Below are 20818 nucleotides of genomic sequence, written 5' to 3' on the forward strand. Positions count from 1 at the left end.
GACAAACGGTTGAGGCGTGTACTATCTAGACTACAGGAGGCAGGCCTTACCGTGAATGGAAACAAGTGCCAGTTCGGTGTGTCAGAAATGGACTTCAGGGGCACAGACTTACACGGGAAGGACTAAACCCTGCAGAGGCCCAGGTGAAAGCTATTGCAAGGCACGTGCACCTCAGAACGCAACAGAGGTGAGGAGTTTCCTGGGATTGGTCAATTTTTGCGCAAAGTTCATTCCTAATTTCGCTACAGTGGTAGAACCACTAAGGAAACTAACCAGGAAAGGTGTACCATTTCATTTTGGATCTGAGCAGAAGAAAGCGTTCACAGCGCTGAAGCAAAGCCTGACAGATGCAAAAACTCTAGGATATTACGATCCGGCGGCATCAACCAAAGTCATAGCGGATGCCAGCCCGGTTGGTTTAGGAGCTGTGTTGGTCCAGATGCATGATCGAGGACCAAGAATCATTGCCTATGCCAGCAGATCGTTATCAGATGTGGAAAGAAGATACTCTCAGACAGAGAAAGAAGCACTCGGACTTGTATGGGCCTGTGAGAGGTTCCATGCATATTTATACGGCATTGAATTTGAACTCATCACAGATCATAAGCCATTAGAGGTGATCTATGCACCTAGATCCAAACCATGTGCCAGAATAGAGAGATGGGTACTCAGACTACAACCCTACAAATATAAAGTAATCCACATTGCAGGGAAAGCAAACATTGCTGATCCGCTGTCCAGATTGGTGAAGGATGGTGGTCCACAATCCAAGTCAGAATTGGGAACAGAAACAGAGAGCTTTGTACGCTTCGTAGCTATTCAGTCAACACCGAAAGCTGTGACTACGAAGGAAGTCGAGAGAGAATCCGAACGTGATCCAGAACTCATGGAAGTAAGAGAATGCATACAGAGTGGACAATGGGACAAGTGTACTCACAAGGCTTACATTCCCATTAGAGACGAACTTTGTTGCATCGGACAGTGTGTATTAAGAGGTTGCAGATTGGTGATACCGCAAAGATTGAGACCGAAGATCGTATCCTTAGCGCATGAAGGACACATAGGTATTGTTGGTACCAAGCAAAACCTCAGGACCAAGGTATGGTGGCCAGGTTGTGATAAAGACGCAGTGAGATTTGTTAAAACTTGTCACAGATATCAAATCACAAGTAGGAGTAATCCGCCAGAACCGATCCGGAGTACGCAAAAATGCCAGAAATAAAGGAAATCCGAGACGACCAGGAGATGAGGGACCATGATGCTGAAAAGAAAGGTGCAGCAAAGCTGTACACAGATTCGAAATGTGGAGCCAAGTACTCAGACATCATGCCAGGAGATAATGTTCTAGTGAGGCATGAAACTGGTGGTAAGCTAGACACACCTTATTACCATCAACCCTATACTGTCGTATCCAGAAGTGGCAGTATGGTGACAGTCAAGTCTCCGACTGGAGTCCTGTATAAGAGAAATGTATCAGGTGTAAAAAGGTACCAGTCCAGAGATACATCGAGCGAAGAGGTTGAAAGGCCAATACGAGATGCTGAAACTGAGAGATCTGATGATGTTCCAGAGGCAGTTACCAGCACTCCTGATGAAGTGACTAGAGCGCCAGAAACACCCGAAGCCATGGTGAGCAGTATTTCCGACGCTGAGAGTGAACAACCGAGAAGCGACGACAATATCGCAGGCAGGCCGAAACGAAACCGGAAAGTGCCCAAATGATACGAAGACTTTGTGCCATAGTTTTAATAAGAACTTTTGGACAGTATTTTAATCTTATATCATAAAGTGCATGTATGAGTGCTGTAGGAGGTAAATTTTATGTAGTTGAGTTATAGTATTACCATTAGTTACGATGTTTGTATGTTTCCGAGGGATATTGGTAAGTGAAGTTAAAGTTTATTTCTGATTAAAGGAGGGATGTCATGATAATGAATATGTATGAGATGTCCCGGAAGTCACGTGGTAGGAGAGAGAGATAAAAGCACAAGCAGGAGAACAAAGAAAACTGGAAAAATAAAGACACTGAGAAGTTTACCTGATAAAACTTGCGTTCGATGTTTTATTAACTTCACATTTCGGGCCACAAATGTGACAGTTACCAGAAATGTTGATGAAAGAAAGGCCGTAGATGTTGTCTACATGGACTTTAGTAAAGTCTTTGACAAGGTTTCACATAGGATGTTTGTCAGGAAGGTTCAGATGCTTGGTATTCATGTTGAAGTACTGAATTGCATTTAAAAATGGCTGGACGGGAGAAGCTAGAGAGCTGAGGCCTGTGACTAATGGTGTGCCTCAGGGATCTGTGCTGGGACCATTGTTGTTTGTCATCTATATCAATGATCTGGATGATAATGTGGTAACTTAGATCAGCAAGTTTGCAGGTGACACAAAGATTGGAGGCTTGTGGACACCGAAGAAAGTTTTCAAAGTTTGCAGAGGATCGGTACCAGCTTGAAAAGTGGGCTGAGAAATGGCCCTTCGAATTTAATGCAGACAAGCGTGATGTGTTGCATTTTGAAAGGACAAACCAAGAAAGGGCATACATGGTAAATGGAATGACACTGAGGAGTGTGGTAGAACAGCAGGATCTGGGAATACAGATACATAATTCCCTGAAAGTGAATAGGGTTGTAATGAGAGCTTTTGCCACATTGGCCTTCATAAATCAAAGGAGCTGGGATGTTGCAGTAAAGTTGTATTAGACATTGGTGAGGCCAAATTTTGAGTATTGTGTGCAGTTTTGGCCTCCTAACTACAGATAGAAAGAGTGCAGAAAAAATTTACTAGGATGTTGCCTGGACTTCAGGAATTGAATTACAGGGAAAGGTTAAACAGGTGATGACTTTATTATCTCGAGCATAGAAGAATGATGGGAGATTTGATAGAGATATTTAAAATAATGAGGGGGATAGACAGAGTAAATGTAAATAAGCTTTTTCCACTGAGAGTAGGTGAGGTACAAACCAGAGGACATGGGTTAAGGGTGAAAGGGGAAAAGTTTAGCGGGAACTTCTTAGCACAGAGAGTTGTAGGAGTGTGGAACGAGTTGCTAGCTGAGATGGTGAATGTTGCCTCATTTTTAACATTTAAGAAGCATTTGGACAGGTACAGTAATGGGAGAGGTATGGAGGGTTTTGGGCTGGGTGCAGGTCAGTGGGAATAAGCAAAACAAATTGTTTGGCACAGAGTAGAAAAGACAAAGCGGCAAGTTTCTGTGCTCTAGTGTTCTATGGAAAGGAGACAGGAAAGGGGAAGAGATAGAGAGGGAGGGAGTGCGCTGGAGCAAAGGAGAGATAACGAAAGATTGTGGGGTGGTAGGGGTAACTGAAGCCGTAGAAGTTAAATCCTACAGTAATTCAAACATACTTTATTTTGCCTCCTTAGAATTTCTATGGGCCTGAGTTTGTTAAAATGATCAGTGAACCTTCTATTGCTATGGATCTTCCTACATCAATTCTGGTAAGTTTAAGGGTGTTGCAGTCAACAGATCATGCACCCTGTCGTATTTAGTCATGTGATTTCCTCAACAGGAACAGGCACAAACCATATGCTGGATTTGTAGATGAGCCTTACTGTGTCATAAGGTGCATCTCATGATGTAATGAAAGGAAACCCCCTTCCAACAAATGAGGGGCATGAAGTTGAAGAATTAAACCCCATCTCCAAAATTAGCTGGGATCGTCAATGACTGAAAAATCTACACACGCACTGGAAATGTTTCAAAGGTTCTTAAAATCATACAAAAATATTTAATGAGTGAAAAATTTAAACTGAAAATGTATTTAACATGAATCAAATTTTAATTAGCTTGTTCTTCCAAAGCTTATCTCTTATTGATGATAGTTTTCTTTCCAATTAAGGATGATTGTACCTTAGGCACCAATTTTTTTTAAAAAAAGTAAATTTTAATCAAAAATCATGTGGAGGATTTAAAAAATGTTATAAAGCTTTAAAGTAGTATTTTTATATGATCTATCTGAACGTCAGCTTAAATTATCAACCATTATCATCTTCCTTCACAGACGTTGTATTTCCAGTTAAATCAATGAATATTGCTCTCTTCTTCCGTGAATCTCATGTAAATCCTCCAGCATGCTATAACATAATGCATTTATCCCTATTTATATGCAGTTATCCCAAGTTGCAGCATTAGAGGTGGAGAAGATTAGTATCATGGCAGTAGGAAATCATTTCGAGGCTGGCTGGGTCGTGCTGAAAATGATTTTGTGTATGACCATCTCTGTTTATTAGCATTGATTTGTTTCTTTTTCATTGTTACATTAGGAGTGTGAGGAGAATCAACCTCAACTTAAAAATAAGTATCAGCAGAAACTAATATTTAGAAGAAAAAATTAAGCCCTATCTTAGAAAAATTTTGGAAAGACATTTTTCAAACATTATTGTTGATTCACAATTTAAAATTAGAATTAAATCCCTTAGTTGCTCTGTTTGGAAGTCTTGGAGAAGTTGAGGTTTTACTAACTCCAGTTAAATGTTGCACTTTATATTTTACTTCATTGCTGGCAGACGTGCTATTTTGATTAAGGGGAAAGATAATACCCCACCTATTCATGCAGAATGTCTAAGGGGTGTTATGTCTTGTTTAAATTTGGAAAAAATTAGATACGCAATCAATAATCAATGATTCACATATAATATTCCAAATGATATGGGGCCCATTCATGGACTACTGCTGAAACCCTCTCTAGGATTATGCCACTTTGATTTATGAATGTTAATCTTCAACTTTGTTTAGGAGAAGCGGTTTTGAAATTTATTTCCTTTGTTATATTTTATTTTATTACCATAATTGTGCTTTGGAACTTTTACTTATGATCATGCTGTCACCGTCCACACATCTTCAATCTTTATGTTATCTGCAAACTTGCTGTTCCAATTTACCACATTATTGTCCAGATCATTGATGTAGATGAGAAAAAACAATGGGCCCAGCACTGATCTCTGAGGTACACTACTAGTCACAGGCCTCCAATCTGAAAAGCAATCATCCACCACTACTCTCTGGCTTCTGTCCAGCCCTTGTCGAAACTAGTTCACTACCTCACCATGAACACCGAGCATCTGAGCCTTCCTGACTAACCTCCCATGTGGGACATTGTCAAAGGCCTTACTAACGTCCATGTAGACAACATCCACAGCCTTTTCTTCATCATCTTTCCTGGTAACCTCCTTGAAAAACCCTACAAGATTGGTTAAACACGACATACCATGCATAAACTCATGTTGAGTATCCATAATTAGTCCCTGGCTATCCAAATACAGGTATACCCCAATTTACGAATACTTGCTTTATGCAAATTCTCTTTTACGAAGAAACCTGTATTTGCTTTTACGAAAGGATTTTCATCTTTATGATAAAACAGCTAGCGGGGCGCTTACAGGTCAGCCGGCGGGGGTGGGGGGGGGAGGGTGTCCAGGGCGGACGACGGAGCTGTCACAGGTGGCGGGTGGGGCAGTTACAGGACAGCCAGTGGGGCGGTTACAGGGCAGTCAGTGGAACTATCACATGGCAGCTGATGGGGGCTGTCTCAGGGTGGCCGGCATGGCGATTACAGGCCAGCCAGCAGGGCAGTCTCAGGGCGGACAGTGGGGCTGTCAGTGAATGGCCATTGGGGTTGTCACAGGGCAGCTGGCAGGGCTGTCAGCGTGTGGCTGGTCACAGGACGGTCGGTGGGGCTGTCAGTGCGCGGCGGTGGGACGGTCACAGGGTGGTCATTGGGACTGTCAGTGCATGGCAGTGTGTGCGCTCGCAGGTCGGCCGGTAGGACTGTCAAGGTGGGGCAGTTGCAGGTCAGCCAGTGGGGCTGTCAGTGCACGGTGGTGGGGCGGTTGCAGGTCGGCTGGTGGGGCTGTCTGCGGCCGGCCAACGGGACGTTCATTGGTTGGCCAGTGGGTCGGTTAAAACTCACTGTCTTCAGTGATTGCTTCTTCACTTTATGCCATTTTGGCTTACAAAAGGTTTCGTAAGGCAGGGTATACCTGTACTTGTATATTCGATCTCAGAGTATAACTTCCAATTCCTACTACTGACGTCAGGCTTACTGGCCTATAATTTCCTATGTTATTTTTGGAGCCTTTTTTAAACAACGGAACACATGAGCTGTCTGCCAATCCTTTGGGACCTCACCTCTGGCTAAGGACATATTAAATATTTCCAACAGGGTCCCTGCAATTTCTACACTAGCCTCCCTCAAGGTCCGAAGGGATTTATCTACCCTTATTTGCTTTAAGCCATCAAGCACCTCCTCCTCCATAATAAATTCCATGACCTCACTGCTTGTTTCTCCTTACTTCTCAAGACTCTGTGCCTGATCTCTCCCATCTCTTCTGGCTCCATTCATAGCTGAACACTCTGACCTTCAAGAGAACCAATTTCACCTCTTATTATTCCTTTGGCTCTTAATATACCTGTAGAAACCCTTGGATTTATATAGTCAGGGGAACATGGACCAGTCCTCATCAAGGGCTCAGTAGTGGAGAGGGTCAAGAACTTCAAATTTCTGGGTGTCAACATCTCCAAGGATCTGTCCTGGAGCCTCCATGTTGACACAATCATGAAGAAGCCTCACCAGCGGCTAGACTTTGTGAGGCGTTTGAGGAGATGTGTTCTGTCACCGAAGACTCTCGAAAACTTATGCAGGTGTAATTTGGAGAGCATTCTGGCTGGCTGCATCGCTGCCGGGTATGGAGGTGCCAACTCTCAGGACAAGAATAAACTCCAGAGGGTTGTTAACTCAGCCTGTGACATCACAGGCACCAGACTTCACTCCATCGAGGACATGAGGCAGTGTCTTAAAAAAGAAGCTGCTACACTTAAAGGCCCCCACCACCCAGGCCATGCCCTCTTCACTTTGCTACCATTGGGAACAAGGTACAGGAACCTAAAGCCAAGCACTGAGCAGCAAAAGGACAGCTTGTTCTCCACTGCCATCAGATTCCTGAATAATCGATGAACCAAAGACATGGCCTTACTATTATTGTTATTATTTTATTTTTTATACCAGTGCTGTAAGATGGTTAACATATGAATGTTTGGGCTAAAGATGCTGCTGGAAAACACGGAATTTCTTGACTTGTTCATGACAATGAATTCTGATTTTGCTTTACATTGTCTATTCAAGCTACCTTGTGTTTTCTTTTAGCCTCCTGGTTCTTTTCTTGAGGTTTTTCATGCGTTTTTTATTCTCCACAGTACATCATTTGCTCCATGTTGCCGATACCTGCTGTACACTTCTCTCTTAACAGATTCCCAATGTCTCGAAAGTTATGCAAGTTAACTTTGCCTTAAATACTGACAGAACCATACAAACTCTGTACTGTTAATATTTTGCCTTTGAATGCCTTCCACTTACCGAACACATCCTTGCCAGAAAACAACATCGAGATCCTTTCTCCAGTTTAGAATCTCAACCTGAGGCCCAAACCTATCCTTCTCCATAATTAACTTGAAACTAATGGCATTATGATCACTAGATACAAAATGTTCCCCTACACATACTTCTGTCACCTGTCCAGTTTCGTTCCCTCATAGAAGATCCAGTATTGCACTAGAAAACTTTCCTGAACACATTAGACAAAGTCCAAGCCATCCAGCCCATACAACATGGGAATCCCAGTCAATATGTGGCAAGTTAAAATCTCCTACTGTCACAACCTTATGTTTCCTGCAACTGTCTGCTATATGAAGAGATTTGCTCCTCCAATTCTCGTTGACGATTGGGTGGTCTATATTACATGAATGTTTTCATACCTTTCCTGTTCCTCAGCTCCATCCATTAGCCTCAGTAGACAAGCCCTCTGGTCTGTCCTGTCTGAGCACAGCCTAGATATTTTGCTTGATGAGCAATGCTGCTCCTCCCCCTTTCATCCCTCCTGTTCTATCATGTCTGAAATATCTGAACCACTGAATATTGAGCTGCCAGTCCTGCCCCTCCTGCCACCAAGTTTCACTAATGGCCACTATGTCATAATTCCACTTGCTAATCCATGCTCTAAGCTCGCCTGCCTTTCTTACAATACTCCTTGCATTGAAATAGCTGCACCTGACAACATTTCCATCATGTACAACTTTTGATTTCTGACTTTACATGTAGTGTTCACATCATCTTTTTCTCCTCCACTATCTGCTCCGGCAAGCTGGTTCCCATCCCCCTGCAAATCTAGTTTAAACCACCCCTCTTCCCCCCACCCCACCCCCAAGAGTAGTAGCAGCAAATCTTCTTGTAAGGATATTTGTCCCCCTCCAGTTCAGATGCAAACCATCCTGTTGGAACAGGATGGTCAGCGGGGTGCCTTGGTCGCGCTTTGATCATAGCATCTGTTTGAATAACGTTGTGTGAAACATCAATGGCGTTGTCCAGGATGAAGAGCTGGTTGATGCATCTCACTGTTGGGGTGACTCCTTATCCCTGTTTAGTCTTCTGGGTGGCTCCGTGGAGGGAGGGAACAACAGATGCAGTGTAAGTTAAATGTTTTCAAAGAATGTGACGGAAAATAAAGTAAAATGCTTTTAGGTTTTTATATTGATGCAAGTGAAGTTTGTTCAGTGTAAGTACAGTGTAGTATTTTTACCTTTGCCTTTTAAATTGTTTATTCTTGATGCAGTTGTGTTAGGCATTGTAAGAGTAAGGCTCAAGCAACCGGAAAATACACTTCTCTGACATACCACTCCCCATAGGTACCGGATACCAGGGTTTTACTGTATAAACATATTTGTTTGAATTTGGGGCAAATGAACATCTCACAATTTTCTCACTTTGTTCTGCGTTTGTTCACTTTAAACAAACCAGCTTGGTGATGCTGATTCTGTTTGATTGCAGACTAAGAATGGGAAGAATGAAGATATTCGGCACAAAGTGAACATTGTGTTGCTGAGTGGACAATGCCTCGAATTGACCTGTGATACCAAGTCAACGTGCAAGGATGTGTTTGACATGGTGGTTGCTCACATTGGCCTGGTGGAACATCATTTTTTTTCCTTGGCGTTTTTGAAAGGTACACAAGCAGATGTTAAAAGTTGCAGGGAGTGAATGCATCTTTGGTCACATGCAGTGACCATGTACTAGATGTTTTATGTTCATTCCACTCCAAGATTCACCACCAGGATTTTAGAAGCAGAGGACAATGCATAACATTTTTGAGTGCAAACAAGTGAGAATTCATTTAGATTTTAGTTTACTGTCAATTTTATGTGATATTCACCACAAATAGCTAATGTTTGAGTACAGTAAAACTCCCGGAATCCGACACCTAAGGGGATTAGTGGATGCCGGATTAGTACATTTGCAGTTGCTTGAGACTGTGTGTTGCATCATTGATAAACTGACTGTTGGAGGGCACCAATTTTAAACTTCCGTGTTTTTTTAACCTATTTATTTTCCACGATTTCTTTGCCAGTTGCTTGAAGCTGCAGGGTGCTTGAATTCTAGATAATGGGGATTTTACTGTATTGGAAAGCTAGTATTTTGAATAACTAATATTTGAATATTTCCTGTATCAGTGGAATATTGACAAATTGCAAGGTAGACTTTATTCAGTTTTTCACTGATGTGAACTCAGATCCAAAAAATAGTAACGACTTCAGATAGAAAGTTTCATTTGTTTGTCACATTTTGCTTTTTTTCTTGGTTTTAAAAGCTAAAATTGGTAGTGATTACTACGTGCAGCATTTTATTTATACAGAGATCATGGGGTAGAAATCTTTTCTTGAAATGGGGCTGGGCTATTGAAAATTGTCTTTACCCAGAATACTGTGAAATACGAAAGTCTGCAGATGCTGTAATTGTAGTAAAATGCTCGAGGAACTCAATAGGTCTTTCAGCATCCATAGGAGATAAAGATATATTATGTTCAGAAGGGCTCAGGCCCGAAACGTTGGTCATATATCTTTACCTCCTATGGATGCTGCCAAACCTGCTGAGTTCCTCCAGTATTACTGTGTTTTTAACCCATCATTCCAGGAGACTGCTGATGGCCAGATTTGGTTCTTACCAGTTCATTAAGGAGCTCCCCAACTCCACACTGAAGGACAGAGGCTTTACCTATTTACTTTGTAGCTCACAGGAGAAAACAGTCAGCATGGGGATTAGTTTCAGGGTTCTCAGATTTCAGGCATTTAAAAATGTATGTCCTTGCTGAGATATCTTAGACTATTGTCTTTCATGAGAGCACGTCTGCACATAGCCCTGGAGGACCTCCATTAACCTCTTGTACAAAGTTCACGCCTCCTGTGTTTCTCCAGTCTGTCTGGGACCTGCTGACCTCTTGGGAGCACACCCCCCACCCCCCCTTATTTGAGAGTTGCCTTTCACAAGTTACTTTTAGAGTTGGTTTCAAGGTTATTTTCAGCACACGTGATGTGACAGGAAAAGTTCTGAAACCATACAAAAAAAGCACAGAACAATTTTAAAGGTGAATTTTTATTAAATTGTTATTTTATGGTCTGTTAATATTAGAGGCAATATTGACATTGTCAGCTCCAAAAGAATTGACTACATCAGTGGGTGCAGAGTCACATATAGACCGGACAGGGTTAGGTGAAGCTGGATTCCTTCTTTTATGACCATATTAGTTTTTGATAGAGTTTTGATATGCAATTACAGTATGTTACTCCCTCCAGCTTTTGAAAAGACTAGATTCACACTTTCAATATCCAACACAATTATTTATCTTTTTGTCACCGATTCCATTCCCGTTCCTAGTGTTCATGATAGGATAAATTACATTGCTGGAAATGTTATTTTATTTAACGCTGAGCCAAACTTTAGACTCTATTTACATTGCTTAATTTTACCAGTTTAAATCGTCAGTGACTTGACCAGTTTTGCTTCATCAGCTGATGCACACTTCGTCCATACCTTAAAAACTGAGCAATTCAATTCTTCACCGAGACTTTCTCCCATTTTTTACTCTCCACAAACTTAAATACATCAGAATCTCTTCTATCCTATATTAAATCCTCTCATTGGCCACCATGTTAGCTCCCAGTCCCCTAGAAGCTTATATTTAACATTTCCTATTATATTATTATCTTTGTCTCTTTGTATAATTTTCAAAATAGCAACATTTCTCTTTGTGCCACACTCCTTTCCTTGCTTCTTTTCTCCAATAAGGGAGACCAGGGTCTTAGAAGACTTTTCACTGTTCTATAGTTTACTTCCTTAAACTCTAGACATCCAAAATTTCTCTCTATTTATCAAACCTGGTTGCTGAATGATGGGCTTGGTCTTAGTCACTTTATCTCTGTACATTGTGATTTAATGGCCCTTATGTGACATGCCAAACCACAGTATAACTCCAGTAATCTGCTATAACATGGAAATCTGATGTTGCATCTGCTCTCAGGATGAGGACTTCCATGCCAGATCATTAGAGATGTCCTTGTCCTCCTTCAATCTGCGTGGCTTCCCCTCTACCACCATTAACTTGGCCCTTACCCGCATAGCCTCCATTACCCGTACATCTGCTCTAGCCCCCTCTGCCCCCACACACAATAAGGACAGGATTTTTCTTGTCCTAATCTACTACCCACCAGCCTCCGCATCCGACACAACATTCTCTATCATTTTTACCACTACTACCTGACACCACCACAAGACACATATTCCCCTCTCCTCCCCTTTCTGCCTTCTGCAGGGACCACTCTTTCTGTGACTCACCATCCACTCCTCCCTTTCCACCAATATCCCTGTGGCATCTACCCCTGTGACTGCAGGAGATGCTGCACTTGCACCCAAACATCCTCCCTCACTACCGTTTGGGGCCTGAAACGGTCCACCCACAGTGCTTCCCTTGTAAATCTGCAGGGGTCATCTACTGAACCGGGTGCTTGTCTTGGGTAAACTTATACCTCTCATTTTGTTCGTTTTAGATTGGTCACAGTGTTTGAGCTACCAAAAGAAAATAGACACCCACACACCAAGAGCAGTTCAGTTTATATAAGGCTTTATTACTAAATCTAAAGCTGAATTCACACTACAATATGCAAGCCCTTTCCAATTATACTTATCAACGCCTGGACTGGTCCCACCTACCGAAGCGAGGCAGCGACTGCACACTTGTAGTAGATTGTTGGGGCGCCGGTAGCAGCTTCTCTACCTCCCTCGACCAGGATGTTAGCTGGACTCTTGAAGTTCTTCTTGCTGAGAGATGTTGCCACCGCTTGGAGAGTCTCAAACTTCAGCAGTGGGACCATGGCTTATATTACCCAAAAGTTGTTTACTTCAGATCTTATCTCTTTGAACAATTGATTTAATTATCTTCAAGGTCTCTTGACAGTCTGCGACCAACAAAAGAAAACTGCATCTCTGGAAGTTGGATAATTTGATTCTAAAAAAAACAAGCAGGTTCTCAGCCTTGCAGCTGCAGAAGTAAAAAACACAGTTTAAATCTTCCATTACAGTGCTCCATTGTGGTCTCCTCAACATTGGAGAAACTGGGAGAACGCTTCATTGAGCACTTTGACTCTGTCCACTGCAATAGTGGGGATCACCCAGTGGCCACCCATTTCAATTCCCCACCCCATTCCTTTGTGGATGTATATGTCCATGGTATCATGCACTGCCAGTCTGAGACCATCCGTAAATTGTAGGAACAACTCCTCATATTCCGGCACTGTCTGTATGGAGCTTGTACGTTCCCCTTGTATCTGTGTGGGTTTTCCTCGGGTTCTCCGGTTTCCTCCCACTTTTAAAACGTCTAGGTATTTGGGTGGCACTGACTCAGTGGCCAGAAGGGCCTGGTTATTGTGCTGTATGTCTATATTTTAAAGTTAAATTAAAAATGAAGACAGGCAATAAAAGTGATAAAGGCATTGGAATGAAGTGATGAGGGATGTTTGCGCTCCGCCTGTGAAAGTTGCAGGTCAGATTCAATGGCTATGAAAAGCATGTAGACTTAGAGTAAAATGGCAACAGTATTGCAGTGAGCCTTTTGAACACAGCCAATTCAAGTATTGTGTCCAGGTCCAACAGCACACTATGGGAAAGATGTGAAGTCTTTAGAGAGGGTAGGAATAAAATTTCTCCAAAGGGGATTTTGGGGATGAGGATGGGTGCTTTATTATAATCCCCTTGAAACAATGGAGATGATAAGGAAATCTAATTAAAGTGTTCAAAGTCCTGAAGAATCTGGTCAGATTAAATGGAAACCTGTTTATATTAAAGGGGGAGGGGGTGTGGATCTGGGCAACATGGAATGAAGATTGCTAAAAGAAACAAAATTTATGACAAAAATGTAATGTACATTTAAGGTTCATGATTAGGAATAAGAGTAAAAAATGTACATAAAAGAATCAGAAAACAACAATAAATTTTTTTTGTGGACATCATGCAAAGAGATACATTAGAACATTTAGTTACAGCTGGAAAGCTAGAAGAAAAAATCAGAGAATGAAAATGATAGATGGATTAACATCAGGGTTAGAAACAGGGGAGGCAACTACAATTCGGAGACCGTGATGGATCGCCCACACTGATCAGCAAGGCTCCTGAATGACGACAAGTAAGAGAAGGGCCAGATCGAATTTTAGCATTCAAAAAAGGTGCTGGAAACAATCAGCAAGGCTGAGGGGAAAGATGATGTGAGGGGAGTGCTGGCATACTAACTATCTGTGTGGAATCAGTTTGCAATGCAAATTGAAGTTGTCATTAAGAGTCCTTGCAAAATTTTTAAGAATGCTGCACAAAAATGCATTAAACAGCTTTAAATGTATGAACTGGATATCTTTGTTTTGTAGAGAATGAATTCTTTTTCGTTGATCTTGAACTTAAATTGTCCAAAGTGGCACCAGATGGATGGAAAGAGTTGAAGAAAAGGAACAGAATTGCAGTAAATTTCAACCTTTTCCTCCGAGTAAAATTCTTCGTAGAAGATGTGGATTTGATCCAGTAAGTACTTCTCATTATCCCTGGAAAATCCGGACTACAACTTCAGGAAACTCTTGAGGTGGTCGATAGAAGAACATAGAGGAAATGAGCAATTTTTTTTTGTTTGGTGTAAAATGGCCTGTAATTGGAGGAAAGGAAAGGCGATTGGCCAATTAACTAAAAACAACATGGGGGGTGGGGGTGGGTGCTGAAAGTGAACGGGAGGAAATGCAGCCAGCTCTCATTTAGAATGTACGGCTGGAGATGTTCATGGGAGTTCATTTAAAAATCACCTTCAAAAAGGAAATGGATAAATAATTGAAACTTTTCTTACGATTATACTAAAAATGAAATCAACGAAAGCAATTGAGAATGATAACGAGAATGAGTTTATTGTAATATACATTATACAATATATATATATGTGTGTTGAAATTCTTGCTGCAGCTGAACTGGTACTTTATAACAAAAACACAAAAAAAATTAAAAAACAATTAAACAATTGAATTAAAAAGAGACAATAAATATTCACAGTTATCCTCATGCAAAAGAAGTGACTTAGTTTTATTGCAGACATATGCAGGAACGGTCCCTAATTAGTACACCAAGAAGAAGGTTCAAGAGCCTGAAAGCCTTTGGAAAGAAACTTCATGAATCTGGAGGTGCTGGTTTTCAGGCTTCTACACCTTGTGTCCGAAGGTAGCAGTGAGAAGAGGGAGTGACCAGGGGTTGGCAATCAACCATATGCTCTCTGGTTTTGGTGATGTTGACAGCAAGCTTGTTGTTCTGGCGCCGGATTCTCAATCTACATTCTGTATTCTCACACATCATTTCCTGTTATTCAGCCAACAGTGGTGGTGGTATCAGTGAAATTATACATCCAAACTCCTTGAAAGAATTAACATGGGAACAGTCCTTTTAGCATGCCTGTACTAACTAGTTCTATGCTTGCTAGACATTGTCACTTTCAGAAATCATTGGATTTAGAACTATCCGTATCCCCACCGTCTCCCATTCTTCCAACCTCACCTCAATTCAAGCTATCTACACTGTTATTTATTATTTGTGAAGAAAATATAAAACTTTGGATCTTAAATATTGTGACAATTTTTATTGTCGTGGTTTTGTATTTTGTAACGGTTAGGGCTGGGACGGTTAGCCTAGCAGTTAGTGCGATGCTGTTACAGCACCAGCCACCTCGGTTTGAATCTGGCGTTGTCTGTGAGGAGTTTGTACGTTCTCTGGGTTTGCGTGGGTTTCCTCTCAACCTTCCAAAAGGTATGGGTAGTTGTAGGTTAATTGGAGTATTTAGATGGCACAGGCTTGTGGACCGGAAGGGCCTTTTACTGTTCTGTGGGTCTTAAAAAAAAGATGTCAGATCTAGCACTTCCCAGGTTGCAGCATTTCTGGCATAAAACTCTTGTCAATGGGCCTCAGTTCCATGCACTCCCTGCTGTTGATCGAAAGTAGTGTAATGACCACAGTCTTTAGGAGTAGACAGCTATCACAGTTCATCTTGTCATCTCTCCCACGTAATAATTGAAATGAAGATGCCCAAATTAGTTTATTTTTGTTGGAAGTCCCTTGCAGCTGGAGAGATTTTTCTGAACCTTGTTTTACGACAAAAAGGGGCTTATCCCCCTCTCCCACCCACATCCCCCCTCTCCCACCTTTATCCCTCTCCCGCCACATCCCCCCTCTCCCACCCACATCCTCCCTCTCTCACCCACATTTCCACTCTCCCACTCTCATCCTCCCTCTCCCACCCTCATCCCCCTCTCCCACCCACATCCCCATCTTCCCATCCACATCCCTCCTCTCCCACTCACATTCCCCCTCTCCCACTCACGTCCCCATCTGCCACCCTCATCCCTCCTCTCCCACCCACATCCTTCCTCTCCCACCCACATCCCTCCTCTCCTCTCCTACCCTCATTCCCACTCTCCCACTCTCACCCCCCCCCACCCACATCCCTCCCTCTCCCACCTTCATACCTCCCTCTCCCACCCACATCCCTGCTTCCCTTACTTGGCCATGGATTTTAAAAGAAGAATGTTTTATATGAATGTTATTCATTTCTTGTTTCCAGATGTATGTCACATTGAGGTTCTCTGTTTTTCTGTGAAGGCACATGCTGACCAGACATCAGTACTATTTGCAGTTGCGAAGAGACATATTGGAGGAGAGGTTACACTGCAACAATGAAACAGCCTTGCTTCTTGCTTCGTTGGCTCTTCAGTCTGAATTTGGGGACTACCAGCCAGAGGTACGCAACATATACTGCTCCATGGTGCACTGAATAATCTACAGATGCTTTCTTCACTCATCATATTTCCTATTTGCTCAATGTGGGCTTGTCCTAACCATTGGCTTTTGCAGAATAGTTCAGGTATAATTTAGCCAAACTAGCCTTTGGAGAAGCTTGAAGTGACTGAGCGAGGAGCCAGGCCAACGGCATGCCCAATATCAGACTTGATTAACTACAACTCAGAGTAAAAATGGAAGTGATAGAATGAGTGGGTTTGTGGCCAAATTTGCAGATGATGCAAAGGTAGTGTTGAGGAAACAGGGAGGCTGCAGAAGGACTTAGATTAGGAGAATGGGCAGGGAAGAGGCAAATCCAATACAATGACATCAAGTGTACATTCATGCACTTTGGTAAGTAAAATAAATGGGCAGGCTATTTTTTTTTAAATGGAGAAAATTGAAAATACCCAGATGCTAAGGGATCTGGGAGTGTTCGTGCAGGATAGCCTGAAGGTAAACTTGTAGGTTGAGTCAGTGGTGAAGAAGGCAAATGCAATGCTGGCATTCATTTCAAGAGGAAAAGAATATAAGGTCAGGGATTTGATGTTGATGCGCTGGTGAGACCTCACTTGGAATATTGTGAGCAGTTTTGGGCTCCTCATTTAAGAAAGGGTGTATTGACATTGAAGAAGATTCAGAAGAGTTCACAAGGAATTATTCCGGGAAAGAAAGGGTTATATGAGAAGTGTTTGACAGCTCTCGGCCTGTACTCTTTGGAATTTCTTTCACCAGAGGGTGGGAAATCTGTGGAATGTGTTGCCACAGGAGGTTGTGAAGGCCAGGTCATTGGGCGTACTGATAACTTCTTGATTAGCCAGGGTATGAAAGGTTTTGGAGTGAAAGCCAGGCAGAAGAGCTGAGTGATAAAATGGATCAGCTCATGGTGGGGCAGACTCGATGGACTGAATAGCCTGTGCAAACAAGTAGAAGGTGGAGCAACTCAGCAAGTTAGGCAGCATCTGTGGAGAAAAATGAAGAACAGCATATCGTATTCAGCCTGCATAGCTTAAAACCTAACAGCATTAAGATTGAATTTTCCAAGTGAGACCTGAAAGTCTTATTATGCTGTGATTGTAGTAAAAATACACAAATACGGGAGGAACTCAGCAGATCTCGCAGCGTTCATAGGATGTAAAAAAATATATAACTGACTTTTCTTCGAGCCTGATGCCTTCTTCAAGATGTCAGTAAAAAGAAGGCAGGGACCTTTTTTAAAAGGCTGTCAAGTTTCATTTGTTTTTCCAAAGGTTCTCGGTGCCTCAGTGTCTCACTTTCAGCAAAACTCTTGCATTTTAAATGAGATCTCTTTTGTAAAGTGTTACTCTGTTTTTGAAGTGGCACTAAACCCCCACACTCTATCTCTTTTAATGACCTATTTATATATAATATAACCTGTAACAACACCAAAGTTAATGTTTTGGGTTGAGGTGTTTTAATTAGAAGTGGAAAGAAAGGAAAAGGATCCTGTTGCATGTTACACAGTGTGTAGGGGAGCAATAGACAAGTAAAATGGAATATCTCTGATCGGATGAAGCTGGGGTAGCTGTGGTCAGAAACAACTGAAATTAGAGTAGAAGTGAGGGGGAGAATTAAAGTGGCAGGCAACTGGGAGGTTGGGAACTGAATGCAGGTGTTCTACGAAGTGGTCACCCATTTTTCATCTTTTTTTTCCATGAGTAGAGATCATTGTTGCCTCAGCTTTGCCCTCTTAAATTACCATTTCTGAGTCTACATGACATCAGCCAATTCTTCTGTCACCCTTCTCTCAGTGTCCATTTTGATAGCCAGGCTGTGGACCCACCAGTCCTAGTAACATCCTTGTGAATCTTTTCTGCACCCTTTCAATTTTAATATTTTTCCTATAACTAAGTGACCGGAACTGCCGACAAATGTGATTTCAAAAAGTCTTGTACAGTTGTAACATGACACCCCTGCTCCAACACTCATAGCCATACCAAACCTCGTCATTACCACCCTGATTATCTGTGTCGCCACTTTCATGGACCTGAATCCCTCAGTCTCTCTCTGTTCTATAGCTGTCTCAAGGACCTAGCATTTACTGAGGGAACTTGAATGAATGCAAACGATGTCCTTATGTGGAGCAATCTGTGCTTCAGTCCTACTCAGATCCTATGATCTATTCTTCCATCTCCAAATGTTCATCATCTTCTGGCAACCACCGAAAATTAAGCGCCTGTCTTTTTTCCCTTTATTTCTACCATCCAGGCACCCAGGTGTTCCTTCCAGTTGAAGTAACAATCCATCTGCACCTCCTCAGATGTCGTGAACTGCAGGTGGTTCTCACAAGATAGTCTTCTCTATATTAGTGGATCCCAACACAGATTGTGGAATCACTGTGTCCAGTTTGTAGGGTTAACCCTGAGCTTCAAATTGCCTGTCACTTTGGAAATGACTGTCACTTGTGTGTTTCACACCCACTCTGATCTGTCCTGTACTTTTTAAAGAGGCCCAGTATGAGTTTGAGAGCCATGCTTCCAATGGGCCTCCTGGTCTGGGCACATTGCATACGTCCAAGCCTTCATTGACTTCAGTTAATTTACTGTCTCCAGTTGTATCCAAATTGGCCAATTCTGCACCAAAAAGGTGCTGGAGAAGCTCAGCAGATCACACAGTATCTGAAGGAAGTAAAAGGTAACTAACGTTTTGGACCTTTGTTGGTTACCCTTTAGTTCGTCTGGACACTGTGTGACCTGCTGAGATTCTCCAGCACTTTTAGGTATTGCACTCAACCCCAGCATACTGTCATGTTTAAAACTAATAATATTGGCTTTGTCTTTTTAGCAGCTTGCCTGACTTACTGCCTTGTCGTACAGCTCTGCATTATACACCTTTCAGGTTCTGTTTGTGTTTTTTCTCTTCTTGCCCTTATTAATCTATAATAAGGGTGGCACGGTTGGGATAGTGCCTTCACAGCGCCGGTGATCGAAACCGGGATTTGAATCCCACGCTGTCTGTAAAATGTTTGTACATTCTTCCCATGGGTTTTCCCCAGGGGCTCTGGTTTCCACCCAGCGTTCAAAATGTACTGGGGGGTTGTAGGTTAAGTGGGTGTAAATTGGGCGGCACAGAACTATAACTTCCATCAAGAGCTAATCACTTTAGGCACACTGGTCTCACTCCATCAGAGAGATTCTCATTGTCAAATTCAAGTTTATTTAATACAAGTACAATCTGAAGAAACAGTGTTCACTTGTCCTCGGTGCAAAAATATGCAAACCCAAATTCAGACATAACACAAATACTGGCAAACAATACATATGCAGTACGTACATACATATATAAAAATAAATAAATATTGTTCAATAAATGGTAGTCTCAAAGGGTCTGTCCATTCCTCACCTGTATATTCTGCAAGTTAAAACTAATATTTCCCCTTTTTCAGTTCTGACAGAGGGTCTTGAAATGTTTGGTTTGTACCTCTTTCCACAGATGCTGTATGATCTACTGACTGTATTCCTGTACTTCTATAGGGTGCACAGTACTAACAGCTCTGCTGCTTGGGTAATTAGTACTGATCGTAGAATTTGAGAGTACAGTACAACTCCGATTATACGAAATTCTGATAAATGAGAAATTAGAAATCCTCATTTATCTGAAAAATTGTCCCGGGGACATGGGGCTGCCGGCAGCAGTGGGGGCCTCGGACTACCGGTGGAAGCGGGGGCCTTGAGCTGCCGGCAGCTGTGAGGGCCTCGGCAGCAGGTAGCTCAGGCTCCCGGGAAGAGTGGCAAGCTTGGGCTTCTGGCAGTAGCGGGGCCTTGGTGGGGAGGTATCGGTGATCGGCGGCGGTCAGCATCTTTTGGATGAGAATTAAACATTATTTTAATGCTTAAAAAGCCTTCCCTTGTTGTTTGTTGTATTTTAAACACTGTTACAAGTGATTTGCTGTTGCTACTGGGCTATTTTTAAAAAATGACCAGTTCTCAAAATAAAATGTTTATCTGACATAGGCCCAGTCCCAACCATTTTGAATATTCGGAGTTGTACTGTATTTCTCTAAGCGTACAAATATTTGAAGGAAAGCTTAAAACTTCATCTTTAGTTGAGTGAACAATATTTTCTTTGAAGGTATTTAATCTGCATTATTTCCATTGTCAGATTCATGGGAGAAGTTATTTCCGGCTCGAGCATTATTTGCCAATTGGAGTGATGGAGTCCTTGGATCCATGTTACGTGAAGGAAGAGTTGCCCAAACTCCATATCACCTATTGTGGAGCCACAGAAGCAGAATCTGAGCTTGAGTTCCTGAAGGTGATCCATTTCAACATAGAAACTATGGCGAGGGATTGCAGCACTATTTTTATTTTTGCTTCTCATGTTTTGAGGAAGTTGTTTTCAGAATCAAAATTTATTGTTATAGATATGTCACAAAATTTGTTTTGCAGCAGTATTACAATGCAAATATTGTTATAAATTACATTTATAAATAAATAGTGCAAGAAAATAGGATAGAGTGAGGCAATGTCTGTGGTTCATTGTCCTTTCAGAAATTTGATGGCAGAGGGGAAGAAGTTGTCCTTATGCCACTGAGTGCTCGTCTTCAGGATATTGTACCTTTCTCCCCATGGTAGCAGAGTGAAGAGGGCATGGCCTGGGTGGTG

The 20818-nt window shown here is 42.1% G+C and overlaps 1 protein-coding gene across 8 annotated transcripts in view; it reads left to right on the top strand.

Annotated features, from left to right (window-relative positions):
* The window catches only part of ptpn13 (protein tyrosine phosphatase non-receptor type 13), a 384832-nt gene that overhangs the window by 185754 nt on the left and 178260 nt on the right, over positions 1-20818 (top strand). For all 8 annotated transcript variants that reach the window (XM_069926529.1, XM_069926531.1, XM_069926532.1 and 5 more), the window contains 5 exons: positions 3388-3462; positions 8844-9018; positions 13760-13910; positions 16017-16155; positions 20316-20468. In XM_069926529.1, coding sequence (XP_069782630.1) covers positions 3388-3462; positions 8844-9018; positions 13760-13910; positions 16017-16155; positions 20316-20468 — 693 coding nt within the window. The remainder of the gene's footprint in view (positions 1-3387; positions 3463-8843; positions 9019-13759; positions 13911-16016; positions 16156-20315; positions 20469-20818) is intronic.

Source organism: Narcine bancroftii, chromosome 3, assembly GCF_036971445.1.
Source record: "Narcine bancroftii isolate sNarBan1 chromosome 3, sNarBan1.hap1, whole genome shotgun sequence".
Classification (NCBI taxonomy): domain Eukaryota; kingdom Metazoa; phylum Chordata; class Chondrichthyes; order Torpediniformes; family Narcinidae; genus Narcine; species Narcine bancroftii.